Raw genomic sequence first — 17844 nt, forward strand, 5'->3', positions numbered from 1 at the left:
ACCTCATCTCCTCCTGTGGAAGTACCAGCACCTGAATCCCATGAATCTGTGGGAGAAGCAAAGATGGATGATAGTGCATCCACTGAATCAGAGGGACAAAGGACGTTGCTCGATGGCAGTTCAGGGGAAGGGGAGTTGCTTAACGAGGTCAAGGACTTAAGTGAGGACCAACCTAAAGAGATCCCAGTCCTCCCGGACAGGTTGGAGAATGTGACGAATAATCCTGGAACTGAAGGACAGGAGGAGAGTGGTGAAGTAGAGGAACGAGCTGACATTGATGTCCATATCAGGAGGTCTGAGTGGGACCGTCACCCACCAATGAGGCTCGACTACACTGAATTGGGGAAACCAGTTGTCACCGTGGTGAAGTCTTTCTTCCAAGGACTGACCGCTGCGTGGAATGACATGGTGAATGAAGGTGAAGCACCTGCTTCTTCTTCTGCCTTTTTCCCCAAAGAAAGATTTGTGTGAAACTTGTCATGCACAGGGACGTGCATGAGTTCAGGAGGGGAGAGTGTAACCCACATCAGATTTGTGGGTTGTGCTGCTGAATAAGGCTGGAGGTGTAATTTCCCTCCCCGCCACTAGGAGGCAAGTATGCCTTGAGATGACTTTCTGTTAGCCAACATTTCCTGTTGTGAAAGCCATTACTCACAAAGCAACCGCCAAATTAGCTGAAAGATCCCGGATCTGAAATCTGTGAAATATGGCCGTGGGAAGCTGCGTCATCCGGGCGAGCTATCTCACCACGAGCTCCGATTGGTTTTTGACCTGGACTGGATCATTCGAGACCTGAACCCTGTAGGTTCAGTGGCGAGCCAATCCCAAGAGAGTGACTGTAGACGGACCCGAGTACGGTGTGGCCAGCCGTGGGATCCATCTTCAGCGAACCTCAGGACTATCACTACATCCCTTGACACAGATAAGACTAATTAGCACTTTAACCCTCTGGGGTCGCCGGACGTGCCGGTGCATCAAAATCACATGACCAATTTAAGACGACACAGCTACAAGATGCAGCGCGTCAGAGTCTCCATTTCAACTTGGCTCGAAAGTGCGGACTTCAAACTATATACCAGTCTTTAAATTGTGTCAATGGGCCACCTAAAACCAGAGTTATGATAAAAAATACACGCGATGTTTTTTTCCGAACAAAACAGTGGTGTTTACAGCGGGAAGAACGGTAAAAACAGCGTTTTCTATAGACAGCGCTAGCAAACACTCTCCGCTTGTGAGTGAAAAAAGAAAAAGAAAAAACACCCCTTCCCTATTGGTGTTAGAGTTTACCATGTTAGCCAATCAAAAAAATGATATGGCAACATGTGACACTTGGTTGTTTAGGGAGAAGGGGAAGTTTTTAGGAGGGACACCCGCAACGGAAAGCGGGCGAGCGAAAGAAAGAGAGAGAGCGAGTTTTCATATCTGAGACATTAGTGACGTTTAGCGTGTTTGGAGGCTATAGTTAGTTTGTTGTGTAGTTATTGTTTTGTATTGTGTGTCAGTTAGACTGCTGAATTTCATATTTGCTCTAAAAAAGCTGTCCAAGGCAGATTCCAGTGTAAACGCTGTCTCCACATGGAAAACTGGACTGTTGCACCTCTTGTTGTCAGACCTGCAGGGTTTAGGCCTGTGGTGTTCTCCTCTGTCTTATACTGAACACAAACTACATTTTTTGGACTTGCACAAATAATTTGTGTGCCTTCTTATTTGATGCAGCACACCTGATTGTTCTGTAAATAGGTTTAAATGGTTATATAAAAAACGCCTGAGGCCTTGGCTGCATTTTTAGGTAAATAGTGCCATATAACTTTGTTGTTTGCAAAACTTGTGCATAATTTTTAGAAATGTACAATTTCTATTTGCATTTCAAGTTATGAAAATGATTCGTTAAACATGTTTGTGGGTTTTACAGTAAAAAATATAACTTTTTTCCACTCGGATTTTGAATTTTTTGTCTGAATTTAGATCAACTGTGCTAATATAGTATACCAAAATGAAAAAATAACTCAAATTTCAGATATTTGAGGTTGTGCTGAAAATAATGATACCAAACAAGGCAAGAAAAACATATTTTAAAGGTGAAATATAGAGGTAAAATCAAAAGTAGTCAAAAACGGCCAATTACACCCTGGACCCCAGAGGGTTAAAATCTACCCGGGTAGTGTTATAACCAGTGGACAGAAACACACACACACACACAAGGAACTCTAATTTCTCTTTCCAAAGAGAAGTGGACTGAGCAACAGGAGCGGAAGCTCTTTAATTGAAACTCTTTGGAGAATTTCCTTAAAGAGGATATTTGGTCTTGATTTTATTTTTGGGCCCTTTAATGTGCGTTTGTGCACTGTAGGAAGCCGGCTTTAGACAGGCAGGGTTTGTAAACTTTACAACTTTCAATACAGTTTCTATTCAAATCACATCTTATCTATCATTGTGTGGTTCCTTCTCTGCTGATCCTTTCAAGGCTCCATAGTCTTACCTAGAACTTTCTGATACTGGTCCAAAGTTGTCGAGACAATAATTTAATGCATATATCATGTTATTTAATTGTAATACCTGTTACATTAGCCTAACCACAGCTCTGTAGCTAACCACTAGGTGGCGTGGTGTGTCATCTTTACTAGCTCGCTAACTTCCTGCTAACCTTTTGTCATGGATGTTGAACATTATTGTAACAGCTGTGAGAACAGCCGCACCGATCTCTTTATTCTTGACCCCCAGGATTCGAGTAAATGCACCAATTACTAAGATTGAGTTGATAAATCTGCAGGACCTGTCAGCAGGTCAAATTATGAACATGAGAGACATATATTTGATTTGTTATGGAGATTATCAGTATCATCAGTACGTAACTGAAACTATAGATTGTTTTATTTGATTGAATTACAAAAAAGAAAATGTAAAAATGTGATTTACCAAAGAGAGAAAAGTGATTTTATTTTTATTATTTTAATTTATATTTTTAATGAAGCAGGAAGTCCTGAGATGCTACAACTCCTGTCTGGCAGACCTGGACACATGACAGACGTAGCTTCTTGGCACATGAATGATTTATGGCAAACATTTCAGAAGAAAATCTCCTGAAAGATATTTTTTCTCATATCTATTAAATTCTGTCTCATAATGATCTTTTTCATTCATGAATTAAATTTTTTTCTTTATCTGGGATCTTTATCTTAACAACGTGGTGTATGCTGTACAGTGCAGCGAGGAATGCCCAGACCTCTACATTGGAGAGACCAAACAGCCACTTCACAAGCGCATGGCACAACATAGAAGAGCCACCTCCACAGGACAAGATTCAGCAGTCCATCTGCATCTTAAGGATAAAGGTCACTCTTTCGAGGATGCCAATGTTCACATTTTGGACAGTGAGGACAGATGGTTTGAAAGAGGAGTGAAAGAGGCCATCTATGTCCACTGTGAGCGACCATCTTTGAACAGAGGCGGTGGTTTACGACACCAACTGTCTGCCATCTATAATCCAGTTTTGAGTTCCCTCCCCAGACGCCTTAATGCCCACTCACATCCTGGGCCATCTGACCTCAGGAATTCACATGACAAGGTGGGGCCAGGTTTCACAATGAGCTCACCCGAAACCCTGGCTGATTAGGTCCCACACCCGCTTTCACACCTTGGCTCATGTGATTAGAGGATCACCAGGGGGTCCTTTGTCCCTCCTTGGGGGGATACTCCCACTGGGTTTAAATCTGGGACTCTCGGCCATTTGACCTTAGAACTGAAGAAGCTTCTCGGATGAGAGGTGAAACGTCTTCAAGCAACTTAAAGAAGTCCAGACGCTTTTCTTTGCAAACTCCTTTGACTACGATGACCTGGATGACTGAGAACCTTCACAGACATATTTATCTGGGATCGTTTAATCATCCTAAATATTGTAACTCAGCGATATGAGCCAAACTTTGAAGGATTATTTTGTTGTGACACTGAACTCACAGACAGTGAAACATGTCCGCTCACATTTATTCTCACAGGATTGTTTCATCTTGTGCGTCCTCTCCAGAGGATGAACTTGGGACAGCCCCCCCCCCTCAGGATGCGTTTAGCTGGGGCGGTGCTGGTTACCTGTCCAGGTGAGTCCTGGCAGATGTCAGAGCCAGTAGCGGTTTTTGATACGGGCGACACGGGCGGTTGCCCGGGGCGGCATCGTGGTGGGGGGCGGCATCACGGGCATCGGCAAAAAATAAATAAATTACTCGTATTCATGCTGCCCCGACATGATGCCATATTGGGAATGGCATAGGCACCGATCGGTTTTCTATCGCCCATTTGCTGGGAGTAAGGGCGCCCTCCGTTAGTGAGGTGCACCTGCTGCTTGCGGCACAGGGAGGAGAGGGCGGGGGATTCACTCTCTGGCTGGAGCAGCATCTAATAACCAACTCGCAAAATACAACAAAATAAAAACAAACCAACAAGCACGAGACATTATGATACAGACTTATAATTTGCACCGATGTTTTTTCAAAATTCTATATGCGAAAAGTGAGCGCGAGCCCTCGGTGCGCCTGCTCTCTGCTGAAGTCAAAGTAAACTTTATTGTCATCTCCGCTACATACAGTCCAGTGTATAGAGAGACGAGAGGACGAGGCTCCAGTTACAGCAGTGCAAGTAAACAAACAATAAATATAAGAAGAGTAAGAAAATAAGGACCAGGGGTAAAGGGATCAATAACAATTTAAAATTTATAATTTACAGTTTGATAATTTAAAGTCTCACACACAACCTGTCGAAAGGGGAGGGGAGCAGCTGCTTCCAAATAGAGCACATTTTATTCATGATGTTGTAAATCCAAGCCCATTATGTATTCATGATTTGAATCCTGGGTTGTGCAAAATCCCAGAAATAAACCCTTGACAAAGTGAATCTGTGAACTAAGGTGTAGGTCTATTAGGTTATGTTGTGGTGATCCTCTGGTTGAGGGATGGGTGTTTATACTGGAGTGCAAAATTAAAACCAATGGAAGATGGACAAGAAAAGTTCAAAGCCATCAGGTGCTCAGTTTAGAAAAAAGAGAAAAGAGGAGGAGTGTTACTCCCCTCGAGTCTTAATAAAGCTCAACTTGTTCTTTGCTTTTAAACTGACATTTATTTCGGACAGGAGGATTCTTCGACATGCCTTAACATATAATGATGTCCAACCACAGCCGATACAATGCCGTCAGAACTAAAAAGAAATACAAACTTAAATGAATATTCTTAATAAAGTCCTTAAGCATTATATATGACGAAACATTCTAACAACAGGATCAATAAAATACACATTACACTTCACACTGCGGTAATTGCACTAGAATATCACGCAATACTAGCGTATTTACATACAACGATAATAAACAAAAGAAAACATTTACCTCATTGGCCTCACTCAAAGGGAATAAAACTTTAATCCTTACGTCGTGGGGTAGTCCAAAAAAGGCACTCTTTTATTTATCTTACTGTAGACGTGCAAACCTCGTGGCTCGTCTCTTAATTAGCTTGCTGAGTGTGACAGCCAAAAAATACCCTCTTAGCAACAACAGACGGAACTATAGAAAAGGTTCCTATCTAGTTGCACAGTTAGCACAAATACACATTTAAACATATAAATCTAATCAACAAACATGAATTACTATTTATTATTTCTTAATATTTCAACTACTAATTGTTTCAACATCAAATCCAATAAAATGAACTTAAATGCGAGAGTTGCCTATGACGGCAGCTACACTCCCACCAAATCACTTGTGATTTTCACCCATGAACTTATGAAATGTAAACTAATCTGCTTCTAATAGTGTCACAGTCTTGTGTATAGGTCTGTCAAGTAGAACTGGTTTACTCAGTCTCTTTCCATGGTCATCTAACAATGAGTCACTCATTAACAGTTGTACTTTGCGTATACATCCATCTTCACTCGGGTGTATGACGACAACTTTGGCCAACTGGAGAATTTCAGACAACATTCTGCCAAAGAATGTTTCCGTAGTTGTATGGAGTACACCAGCTTTGCGTACTTCTGGATCCTCTGCATCAAGTTTTCCCACCTTGACTTCTCCGTGGGGAAGTTTCTCTTGCCAAAGAAAACTTGGACCACCAAACCAGTTGGAGGTAATGAGGTCTTTGGCCTTCAGTCCGCGCGACGCATGGTCAGCTGGATTGAGATCTGATGCCACAAACTTCCATTGCATCGGTTGAGTGCTTTCCTTAATACGCTGAATGCGATTTGCAACGAAAACATGGAAACGTCTTGCATCGTTGTTGATATATCCCAAGACAACTTGAGAATCTGTCCAGAAGAATTCTTGAGCATCTTCTAGCTCCAACTCTGCTTTGAGCATGTCACTAATCCGCACTGCTACAACTGCTGCAGACAGCTCCAATCTTGGCACCGTAGTAACCTTTGTGGGTGCTACTCTGGACTTAGCAAAGACAAGAGAGCAGTGGACTTGTCCTGCTTCACTGACAGCTCTCAGGTACGTACAAACACCATACCCTGAAACACTTGCGTCTGAGAAATGGTGAAGCTCGTACTTCTGAACTGTTTGAAAATCTCTTGGCACGTAACATCTGTCAATTTTGACATCTGCTAGATTTTTTAGATCCAACAACCAGGACTCCCACCGTGACTTCAGATCGCTTGTGAGTGGTTCGTCCCAATCTGCTTTCTCACGACACATCTGCTGTAGTATCTGCTTCCCAAGTAGAACAAAAGGTGCCACAAAGCCAAGTGGATCGTAAATAGAGGCTACCATGGACAAAACTCTTCTCCTGGAAAGTGGCTGCTCATTCACAACTACTCGAAACTGGAAATGATCCGAGTCGATGCACCATTTGACACCTAGGGCTCTTTCAATTTGTTGCTCGCCCAGTGACAAGTCTTTTCTTACTGTTTCTGCACAATCTTCTTCCGGCAGCGAATTAAGCACTTGCTTACTGTTTGAAACGAACTTGTGAAGTCGCAAGCCTCCTGTGCTGCAAAGTTCCTTGGCTTCCTTCACCAAACGAATTGCCTCTTCTTCTGAGTGGAAACTGATAAGACCATCGTCCACATAAAAATTTCGCTCAATGAACCTTATGGTAGCTTCACTGAACTTGCCTTGACCTTGTGCAGCAATATACTTGAGACCAAAGTTCGCACAGGCAGGGGAAGAAGCAGCTCCAAACAGGTGTACGCGCATGCGATAGACAGATGGAGTAGAGTTGAAGTCTCCATTGTCCCACCACAAGAAGCAAAAGTAATCTTGATCTTCTTCTCTGACTCTGAATTGATGAAACATGCGCTCAATGTCGCACATCACTGCAACTGGACCTTTCCGAAATCGACACAGGACCCCCACCAGAGAGTTGGTTAACTCTGGCCCTGTAAGCAGGTAGTCGTTCAAGGATGCTCCTTCGTACTTCGCTGAACAATCAAACACCACTCTTATTTTGCCAGGCTTTTGTGGATGATACCCTCCATGGTGTGGAATGTACCAGGCAGGGCTTTTGTCCAGGTCTACAGAGGGAACTCTTTCTGCATCACCACGCTCTATAGTCTCTCTCATGAACTCTGTGTAGTCTTTGTGGTATTGTTTGTCCTTCTCAAATCTTCTCTTCAAATATTTGAGTCTGTGTTCTGCACAGCTCCGGTTGTTTGCCAGACTTGGTCTGTCTTCTTTAAATGGCAAAGGTAACTCACAGTGTCCATCTGCTTTTATCCTCACTCCTTCTTCCATTATGGAGATGAACCTCAAATCTTCTTGTGAGAAGTGTGAGTCTTCCACCTTTCTTTCATTGAAGTCGGACTCGAGCACTTTAATTACATCTGCGGATGTGACCACCTCTTTGACTTGTGTGCGACAGATGTATTGCACTTCTTTGACCAACTGTTCAGCTGACTGATTGGGTGTCACTTCCTTGACAATGATTTTGTGGCTACATCCTATGGCATCCCCATAGTCAACACATGGATTAGTTCCTCCAACTATTGTCCAGCCAAGGTCTGTTCTTTGGGCAAAAGGTTCATTATCGTTTCCTGCCACAACTTCTCTGGGTACCAACACTTGTGAGCAATTGTAACCAATGAGCAGGCCTACTTCACATTCAATCAGTGGAGCAATTTCTTCAGCCAGGTGCTCTAAGTGTGGCCACGCTCTTGCTGTCCTTGATGTGGGAATATGACTCAAATTCGCAGGAATAAACTCTCTTGTGTATGTCACAGGAAGAGGAATTCTCCTTGAAGAATAGAAACCTCTGACCTGTAATCCAAACAACCTTTGACTTGGTACTAAAGTATCTTTAGAAGACATTGTCGAGAGCTTTAACTGCACACATTTCTTCCCGGCATCCAGAGCATCTGCCTTTTCTTTCAAGATGAATGTCGTGTCACTTTGGCTATCAAGAAGAGCATAGAGAAGAATCTCATGTTCAGGATTGCTTGTTGTGGATAACCAAACTGGAATGATTGTAGACGTGAGATTACTTCTCACTTTGAATCACATGGTTTGATATTGCTTCACTTGGTGCTTCCTTGGGTTTGGTTTCTCTACTCTCTTTATTGTCTTCCATCTCTTTCATTTGTGGTTCCTTGTCACTTTCCTTTTCTTTCCCTTTCCTTGAGAATTTGTCTCGTTCTTCATGCAAACATGTCGGGTGTTTCCCTTTACATGTGTCACACATCTTTCTCTTTTCACATTTCTTTGATTGGTGTCCAAAGCCTAGACATCCAAAGCACAGTCCCTTGGTTTGCACAAACTTGACTCTTTCACTCAAGACCTTGTCCATAAACTTCCTACATGTGTGAATGCTATGATTTGAGTTTTCACAAAACACACATTTTTTTGTGTTGGACGTCTCTTCTGCAGCACTCACTAGCACCTTTGCTCCAACACTTCTTGTCTTGGAAGATTTCGTTTTCTCTGAGTCACCTGCTTTGAGTGCATGAAGCGATGTTACTGGATTGCACGCAATCTTGGCCTCTCTTGCAATGAAGTCAACAAAGTGGCTAAATGTTGGGAAAGAACCATCTTGCTCTTCAATTTCAATGACCTTTCGATTCCATCTTGCTGACAACCAATCAGGTAGCTTGCTTAGCATTCTCTGATTCTCATTGCAGTCATTCAAAACTTCAAGACCTTTAACCTGAAGCATGAAAATCTGAAAATTCTCGAAGTTCAACGCTATCCTTGTTACCAATCCTTGGCCATGATGTCAACTTATCTCTGAAAGCTTTGGTGATTACAAATGAACTTCCGTATCTTTCCTCCAAAGTGTTCCATGCTGAGTAATAAGCAAGCTCTGTTCCCAAGAGAAAATAACTCTCAACAGCCTTTCTCGCCGGTCCTCCAACATACTTGCGAAGATAGTAAATCTTTTCATTCACTGGGATGTTCTTTCTGTCTATCAGCATTTAAAACGACAATTTCCAATCCTTGTACTTGAGAGGATCTCCGTTGAAGACTGTAGGTTCTGGTACTGGTAGGCGACTTATGTGAATGGACTCAGCTAGAGCTTGGGCCAATGTTGTGGTACTGTCTTCCTGTTTGCTTTCTCTTGGTTGTGACCTTGACGTGGCTTGTGGCATATCAAACGGCTCTGCATTTGCATTAAGTTGCGAATGTGCAAACTGATTCATCGGTTTAGATGTGACATTTCTCTGTTTACTCCTTTCGTGCAGAAGATCTGATATTTCTTCATCTGAGTTTCCTTCTTCATTGTACACTTTCAGACGTGCTTTAGCAGCATTCATTCTCTTTACTGTTTCTAGCCTTTCAAGCTCTCTTCGCTTTTGCTCTAAGGCCTTCTGTTTCTCAGCATTCTCTGCTTCAAGGATTTCAAGTGCCTTTCTTTCACTTTCCATTTCCTCCATAATCTTCAGAGTCGCTTCAGTAGCCGCAAGCTCTGCAGCTGCTTCTTGCCTCTTTACAGACAACTTACTTGAGCATCTTGATTGCCTGCTATTTGAACTCTTGGATCTTTGAGAGGTTGCAGAATTGAATGCTGATCCTATATCACTCCAGTGAACTAATCTCTCAGAAAGTTCTTCGTCTTCTTCTGCTGCTAATTTTTCTTGAGCTAGCCTTATCATCTTCTGAGAAACCGCGTCACAGGTGTCCACTCTGCGGCGAGTGTCTGCATCAGGAGTTTCATGATTGCGCAGTTCATCATAAACTTGTTTCACTTCTGCCGAGGTATGTTCAACTCGGTCAATAAGCTCTTTAAGTTTTGCACTAACAGGTTCTTCAAGTGCCTTTTTGCCTTGTTTTGCAACAACTTTCCACCTTTCATAACTGACTTTAAAGCGAGCTTGAAGCTTGTTCACCTTTTCATCATGTAGTGCTTGGCCCCTTTCAGTGAACTTCTTAACTCTTTGACTTTTCCTCAAACTTCCTTCTTTAGTAGCTTTACTTGTGCATGGTTCTTGCAAACTTTCTTGCTCTTCAAAAGCTTCTTGCTGCTCCACAGCTTCAGTGTCACAGCCTTCTTGCTCCATGTCACAGACAGTCAAAGGTGTTATACTACACTCAAGTCACCTAAGTCCACTTAAATATGTGAATAGTCACCTTATGAAGCACCTAGGAACTTAAATTGCTTTACTTTACAGAGTCAACTTAAATATATGTCACCATCACTTAAACCAAAATAATAAATTGTTCTTCACTTGTAGTTAAACAGAAAATAACCTTCAATGTCAAACAAAATACTATAATGTGACCTTTAAATATCTAATGCAGTCTTAAAAACAAGCAAACCCTTATAATCAACTTAAACGTACCTTAATTGCAGTTACTTAGCATAAACAACTAATAACATGAACTTAAACTTTTACTCCAAAACCACCACACTTACCCTTTCATTGCTTGACAGAGTCCCTTTAAGATGAGCTAAGGAAATCTACTCTCCACATTTACCTTGTATAAACGTGTTACTTATTTGTAGCTTAAACAAGCTGCACCACTGGACTCTGGTTGCCTTATGGGATGTCTGTGTGTGTATTTGGGTGTCTTTGATGCTTGAGAGAGACGCGAGCTTAACCACGTGACCCAGCGCGCTGTCGGCTCAGCTCCGCTCCCACTCGGCTCCGCTGCTCTCGGCTGTCGGCCCGGCTCCGCTGCGGCAGACCTCTTTCTCCTTCTCTCTCCTCCAGCACGAAGCAGGCTGAGTTCTGACTGTTACTCCCCTCGAGTCTTAATAAAGCTCAACTTGTTCTTTGCTTTTAAACTGACATTTATTTCGGACAGGAGGATTCTTCGACATGCCTTAACATGTAATGATGTCCAACCACAGCCGATACAATGCCGTCAGAACTAAAAAGAAATACAAACTTAAATGAATATTCTTAATAAAGTCCTTAAGCATTATATATGACGAAACATTCTAACAACAGGATCAATAAAATACACATTACACTTCACACTGCGGTAATTGCACTAGAATATCACGCAATACTAGCGTATTTACATACAACGATAATAAACAAAAGAAAACATTTACCTCATTGGCCTCACTCAAAGGGAATAAAACTTTAATCCTTACGTCGTGGGGTAGTCCAAAAAAGGCACTCTTTTATTTATCTTACTGTAGACGTGCAAACCTCGTGGCTCGTCTCTTAATTAGCTTGCTGAGTGTGACAGCCAAAAAATACCCTCTTAGCAACAACAGACGGAACTATAGAAAAGGTTCCTATCTAGTTGCACAGTTAGCACAAATACACATTTAAACATATAAATCTAATCAACAAACATGAATTACTATTTATTATTTCTTAATATTTCAACTACTAATTGTTTCAATATCAAATCCAATAAAATGAACTTAAATGCGAGAGTTGCCTATGACGGCAGCTACAAGGAGAAACGAGCAAAAGATACAGGTAAGCAGATGTGTCATTGGATAATGGCAGGTCATCCTGAAACAATCAGAATCAGAATACTTTATTAATCCCTATGGAAATTATGTGGGTTACAGTTGCTCCAAGAAGAAATGATAAAAATAGTTGGGGGGGGGGGGCACCAGAGGGAGTGTTGGCCCGGGGCGCCAAAAGGCTAGGACCGCCACTGGTCAGAGCAGCCATGACAATGAGGATGTTGTCAGTGAGTCACATGATAACAGCAGCGGCGTGAAGCCGCCCGACCGCAAATCACACGCTGGTAAAAATACCACGCTGACTCACAGCTGCAGGGAAACACCTCGCTCTCAGCCGGGCTCTGATTGGTGCAGGTGTGCCTCTGCAGGAAAACGCTGTTTTCCAGCCACACTTGATATTTCTGTGTTTTTGCCCTTTAATTTCTAAGCTTCAGTGTTTCTTTGGTCGTCGTTGATCCTGGATCGCAGGAACGCGTTGCAGGGTGTTTGGATCGCTTGCCGCTCACAAACTCAGGTTCCTCGTCCTCGCCTCGCTTACTCTGGATTATGGTGGATGTATCCATTGTGACATCACGCTCTCTGTAGCCTCCGTTTTAGCCTCATTTAGCTGGGGGGGGGGATTTACCATATTTGGAAGAGTGTTAGTTATCAGCTAACATCCAATCAAATAATCAAAGATTACGTTCTTATTAAAGTCAGTGTTTGGGGTTTCAGGGTGAAGGTGGTGGTGATGATGAGCGCTGTGTACCTGCAGCCTGATAAACAGAGATGCCTACGCAGACACAGCTGCTTGTTTAAAACATTAATGTGGTGACAGATGTGGACATGAAAGCAGATCATAAAAATCATCTTACGCTGATGAAAATATGTTTTTCAGTCTGTTGATGTCAAAGATGAAACAGGAAACCAGAGCAGTGTAATTAATGCGTGTGTGCGAGGGGGTTTCCAGCTGCGCGCTGAAGAAAGACTTTTATTGCTTCTGAAAACCACAAAAACATGTTAAAGCGTCATGAAACCACCTGAACCTGTAATTCAGCTGCTGACAGCCGGCATAGCATGCATTAAACTGCTCAGACATCAACACGACTAATGGAGCCGCAAATAGCTCCAATCAGACCCAGCCAGACCTCACCAGCTCCCCCTGCAGGCTGCGTGAGCCGCTGCACACAGGCAGCACGAAGCAGAGCGTTTCATAGTCTCACATTACAGTAACGTATAAAACACTGAATAATGACTTCATTTAAAAGCTTCCTCCTTATTTCATTGTGATGTGTCAGTGAATCCCAAAGTCCACCAGACGCTCCCCGGGCCTGGATTGAGATGGGCTTCCTCTGAAGGGTGGCTGGCCTCTCCCTTAGAGAGGGAGGGGCTCAGAGTAGAGCCGCTGCTCCTTCACATCGAAAGCAGTCAGTTGAGGTGGTTTGAGCATCTGACAAGGATGCCTCCTGGGCACCTCCTGGGTGAGGCCCCGGGATAGACCCATGACACGCTGGAGAGATTATATCTCTTGGCTGGCCCGGGAACGCCTCGGTGTTCCCTCGAACAAGCTGGAGGAGGTGGCTGGGGAGAGGGAGGTCTGGGCTTCTCTGCTTGGGCTGCTGCTGTGGATAAGTGGAAGAAAATGAATGGGTTAGTGTGTGTACAGTGAGCCCAAAGCTCACAGGCAGTGATGGAGTCATTACTCAACTCAAAGTAATAGATTACACAGTACTCGTTAGTGTTTTAAATGATAGAAGGCTCATCCCCGCGTCAGACGAGTTCTTCTTTCCCACATACGTCTGACATTCATGCAAACACACTTGTTCACCCACTCGAGGATACTTCAGCCTGCAGAGTGGAGGCAGCAGGGATGAAAACACCTACTTTCTGATAGGTGGATGACCTGAGCCACAACTGCCTCCATCAGCTGATGCAGAGTTTTTCCCTGTGACTGATCCTGATCACACTTACTGCACATGAGCTGGAATCTTCCTCTGACTCCTCATCTAACCACCTAAGTAGCATGAAGTTTTTTGTCTTCTCCTTCTTCTGACTGCTCCCTTTTGGGGTGACAGCAGTGAATCCTCCTGTCCTCCTTCACAACATCCATAACCTTCCTTTGAGGTCTTCCTCTTCTCCTCCTGCCCGGCAGCTCCAGCTTCATCATCCTCGTCCCGTATATCCACTCTTTCTCCTCTGCACATGTCCAAACCACCTCAGCCTCTGACTCTGAGCTGTTCCTCTGATGGACTCATTTCTGATCCTGTAAAATGACCTGAGCTGTGTGTTCACACTTTCACCAGTTAACGTTATAAATCTGAAGCCACCGTCACACTCTGACACAAATCCCTCTCCTGCCGAGGACACACAGACCCTGCTTCCTTTACCATTTAAGCAGAGGGAATGAAAACCAGCCCAGTCCGATCACACAGGGATCCAGGTACAGGTAGACACGGAGGCCATGATGCTCCTGTTACCTCCTGAAGATCAGGTGGCTGGGTCTGCATGCACTCAGCTTTAGCATCACTCTGGTTCTTGCTTGTTGTTTTCCATCTCCTCTGGCTTCTGTGAGTGTTGAAAACAGAGCGTGTTGTGGATGTTTTCTCCGAGTTTAGCCAATCAGCATCCACCATGTCAAGGAGAAGTTCTTCTTTCTCCACTAAAAGCAGCGCTGAAGGGGCTCCTGCAGTGAAAGCCCCTCCCACCAAGTGTACGATTATCAGAGGGTTACCCTTCGTACCCTGGTTCTCTGAGTGTCCTCTTCTTTCCGCAGACAGTTGGAGCGACAGACTGGGAGCCGTTTCAGATCGACGGCAGGTTTTTCCTCGCCGTCGCCAACAGTCAGAAGATCCCTGATCGTGGCACGAGTGTCTACAGCATCAACTCCACCGTGTACGAACTGAACACGCTCACACAGACCTTCATCCGCTTCCAGGACATCCTCACACACAGGTGAGCGTCACACCTGGGCTCATTTAACATGTCTTCAGATACACTTCCTGCTTTTAACTGGAGATTAAAGGAGCAGCATGAAGATTAAAGGCTGAATAACATTTATTTCAAAGTCACTGTGGAAACATTGCTGATAATTAAAAGGAAGCCATCAGCACCAAGAAGCCTGATGTTTGTTTAAGGTTTCATTTGGAATTTTATTCTTTCGTTTGAGATCATTTACATTTAGTTAAAAAACATATTTTAACAACTTTTCAAAATTTGGTCATAGTATTTTATATCTTTATTAAATTATTTATATTTACATCATTCGTTCTTTTTTATTATCACTTTTTGTTGATTTTTTTTAGTTTTTAGTTTTTTATTTTTAGAAAACTTTTATTTATTTATTTTATATTCATTTATTATTTCATAAATATTCATAAATATTATGAATTTAATTTTTAATACATATTATTATATTTATATTAATTCATGTGTGTATGTGTGTTAATTTATATTTATTATACTTAATAATATTTTCTGAGGATATTGATGACCTCTTCTTTTCCACTTTATTTTTTTTATTATTTTTGAACTATAATAGTAATTTTTTGGACATTTTTGGGGGATTGCTAAGCTTAGCTGTAGAAACATAGACCTGAAAACTTAAATATATTTTAAAGAAAAGGTTTATTGTAAAAACACCAAAAACAGCTGCTCTTTACAGTATCTCATCTCCTTGTCCTTTGTGTGTTCAGTGCGCTGGACTGGGAGTTTTTCACCATCGGTGATGAAAAGTTCCTGGTGGTGGCGAACTCTCACGACGGCAGCTCGTACTCTTTGAACAGCGTTGTCTACAGGTGCGTAAGTGCTCATCTGCTCAGGTGTGACTTGTTTCCTGAGCTCCGGTGACCTCTGTGTGTGTTTTTAGGTGGCAGGGTTATGAGGGCTTCGTTCCTGTCCACAGCCTGCCCACGTTCGGCTGCAGAGACTGGGAGGACTTCAGCACAGAGGAAGGCTCCTTCCTCATCTACTCCAGCGCCAAGTCCAGGCTCAGCAAGGTGTTCAAACTGAGGAACTACTGAGTGAAACCATCCTGGAGAGACACACGACCGCCCCCAGACTCCTCTGAGGTCATGTGATCATTCAGTGGACTGAACTTCCTGTGAGCTAAATCCTGAGTTCATCCCGAGGAGAACATTATTTAAATCCAGCGATGAAAACCCCCAAAGATTAAAGATTCATTTATGCTGTTTGGATATCAAGTCACTTTAAGCTCTGCTGACGAGGACAGTGCCTCTCTGATCCTGCATGATCCATAAACCTCAGAAATGAATCATCAGATGACTCAATAATGAAAGTTGTCCCATTTTAAGTCAGCTGATTACACTCAGAGGACCTCCTGTTTCACTGAATCACGGACGTGAACATATCACTGAGACAATGAAACTTAAAAACAGAGGTCTCAACCTTCTTCAGATTTTCCACCAAGTGCTCAATAAGCACTCTAAACAAAAGAGCATCATTCACCCGGATACACAAATATTTCCTTAAATCTCCTCCAAAAGGAAAACACCAACGCTGAGAGATCTGGAAGCGCTTACTGAAAAACCTTCAGTGACTCCTGCAGCTGAAGCACAAAGGCGCCCTTTAACTGGAAACATGTTCTCACAATCTTATTTATACAAAGATAGAAAAATGAAATGATGCCTGAGATGGAACCCTGCGGGACTCCCTCAGAGACTCTGAGGAAACCCGTCTCATGTCACTGGGTTCAGTCGATCATCAGACAGAGCGCCACGCCGCTGCTTCCTGTCCGGCCCGTCTGTGTCTCTGGTCTCTCGGTGGACAGACATCAGAGACAGTTATCTCAGGAGGTGGAGGTCCAGATGTTCGTCCCATCGGCTCCTCACATGTTCAGCACTAATTGTTTTTCTCTGCTTTGTTCAGCAGTTTGTTTTTTACACTTTTGGTTCATTGGTTCGGAGTTTTTATGTTTCATTAAATATGTTTTCTGACACTTTGGGGATTTTTTTACTCTATTTATTACATTTGTTCATATTTGTGGATATTTTTTTTCTGACAGTTTTTTCACTGAAAATATTTTGCATGTTTGTTTTTTCTGTGTTTTCTTGAGATTTTATTTCCAGTTATTTATGTTTCAGCTAATTTGCTGATTGATATATAAATTAAACATTGAATAAATTCTTTTTAAAACGTGCATATTTTCATTTATATAAATGTGAGAAGCTCAACGCAGAGACAGATATTTCCTCTTTATATGCTGATCTGAAATGCCGGCTAAAAGGGTCATTCTGCTTCATTTCAGCCAGCTGCATTTTCCCTTACCTGGACCTGCTTCGTTTTTCTTCCATATTTCCAGTCATGTGTTTCCTGTTCCTGTGGTAGATGTTCTGATTAAACATGACCCAAGTTTGTAATAATGACCTCGTTGTATGTACAATAATCCCTGTGAGCCCAGAGCTCGGGCTGCTGGAAACACTGGATGGATCTGGATGATATAATAGACAGGAGGAAGACCCGCCCACCTGCTGTTCAAACCTTCTGTTTGTGTGACACAGCCAATCAGAGCAAAGTTGGAAACTATAGGAGAAGCTAAATCAGCCTGTTTAAGACAGACGATGACGTGAGGGGTTGACCCTGCACTGAGGCCAGAATCAGAAAAAGAAGGATTATTCTGAGAATCAAAAACAAGGACCAATCGTCACTTCTACTGCAATAGAGTACAAGTGAAGTACTTTACGTATTGTTCTTATGTTGTTATATTTAACTTCAAAGTTTTAGTTACTTAAATTAAGTTTGTTTATACAGATCGGGATGGCCAGCAGTATATAGGTGATGAAAACCATCAACAGCTGCAGCATTAAAGTGATATACACATCAATAAATCAACAATATCATCATTCATATATGTATGTGATGTTTATATAAAAAGTATAAAACGTTATGTGAATGTTTAGGTGAAGTAAAAGGTAATATATGTGAATTACACAACATGTGCTCGAATGTTTTTATTTCATCATCCAACACAAAATCAGGTCTAAACTCAAACTTTGTAATAAATCTGTGA

The 17844-nt window shown here is 42.5% G+C and overlaps 1 protein-coding gene across 1 annotated transcript in view; it reads left to right on the forward strand.

Moving 5' to 3' along the window:
* The window catches only part of LOC106098083 (thrombospondin-type laminin G domain and EAR repeat-containing protein), a 37815-nt gene extending 19971 nt beyond the window's left edge, over window positions 1-17844 (forward strand). Inside the window, exons 14-16 of the mRNA XM_013270203.3 lie at window positions 14593-14771; window positions 15512-15613; window positions 15685-17844. Coding sequence (XP_013125657.2) covers window positions 14593-14771; window positions 15512-15613; window positions 15685-15838 — 435 coding nt within the window. The 3' untranslated portion in view covers window positions 15839-17844. The remainder of the gene's footprint in view (window positions 1-14592; window positions 14772-15511; window positions 15614-15684) is intronic.

This window comes from Oreochromis niloticus, linkage group LG16 (assembly GCF_001858045.2).
Source record: "Oreochromis niloticus isolate F11D_XX linkage group LG16, O_niloticus_UMD_NMBU, whole genome shotgun sequence".
In the NCBI taxonomy this organism is placed as follows: Eukaryota; Metazoa; Chordata; class Actinopteri; order Cichliformes; family Cichlidae; genus Oreochromis; species Oreochromis niloticus.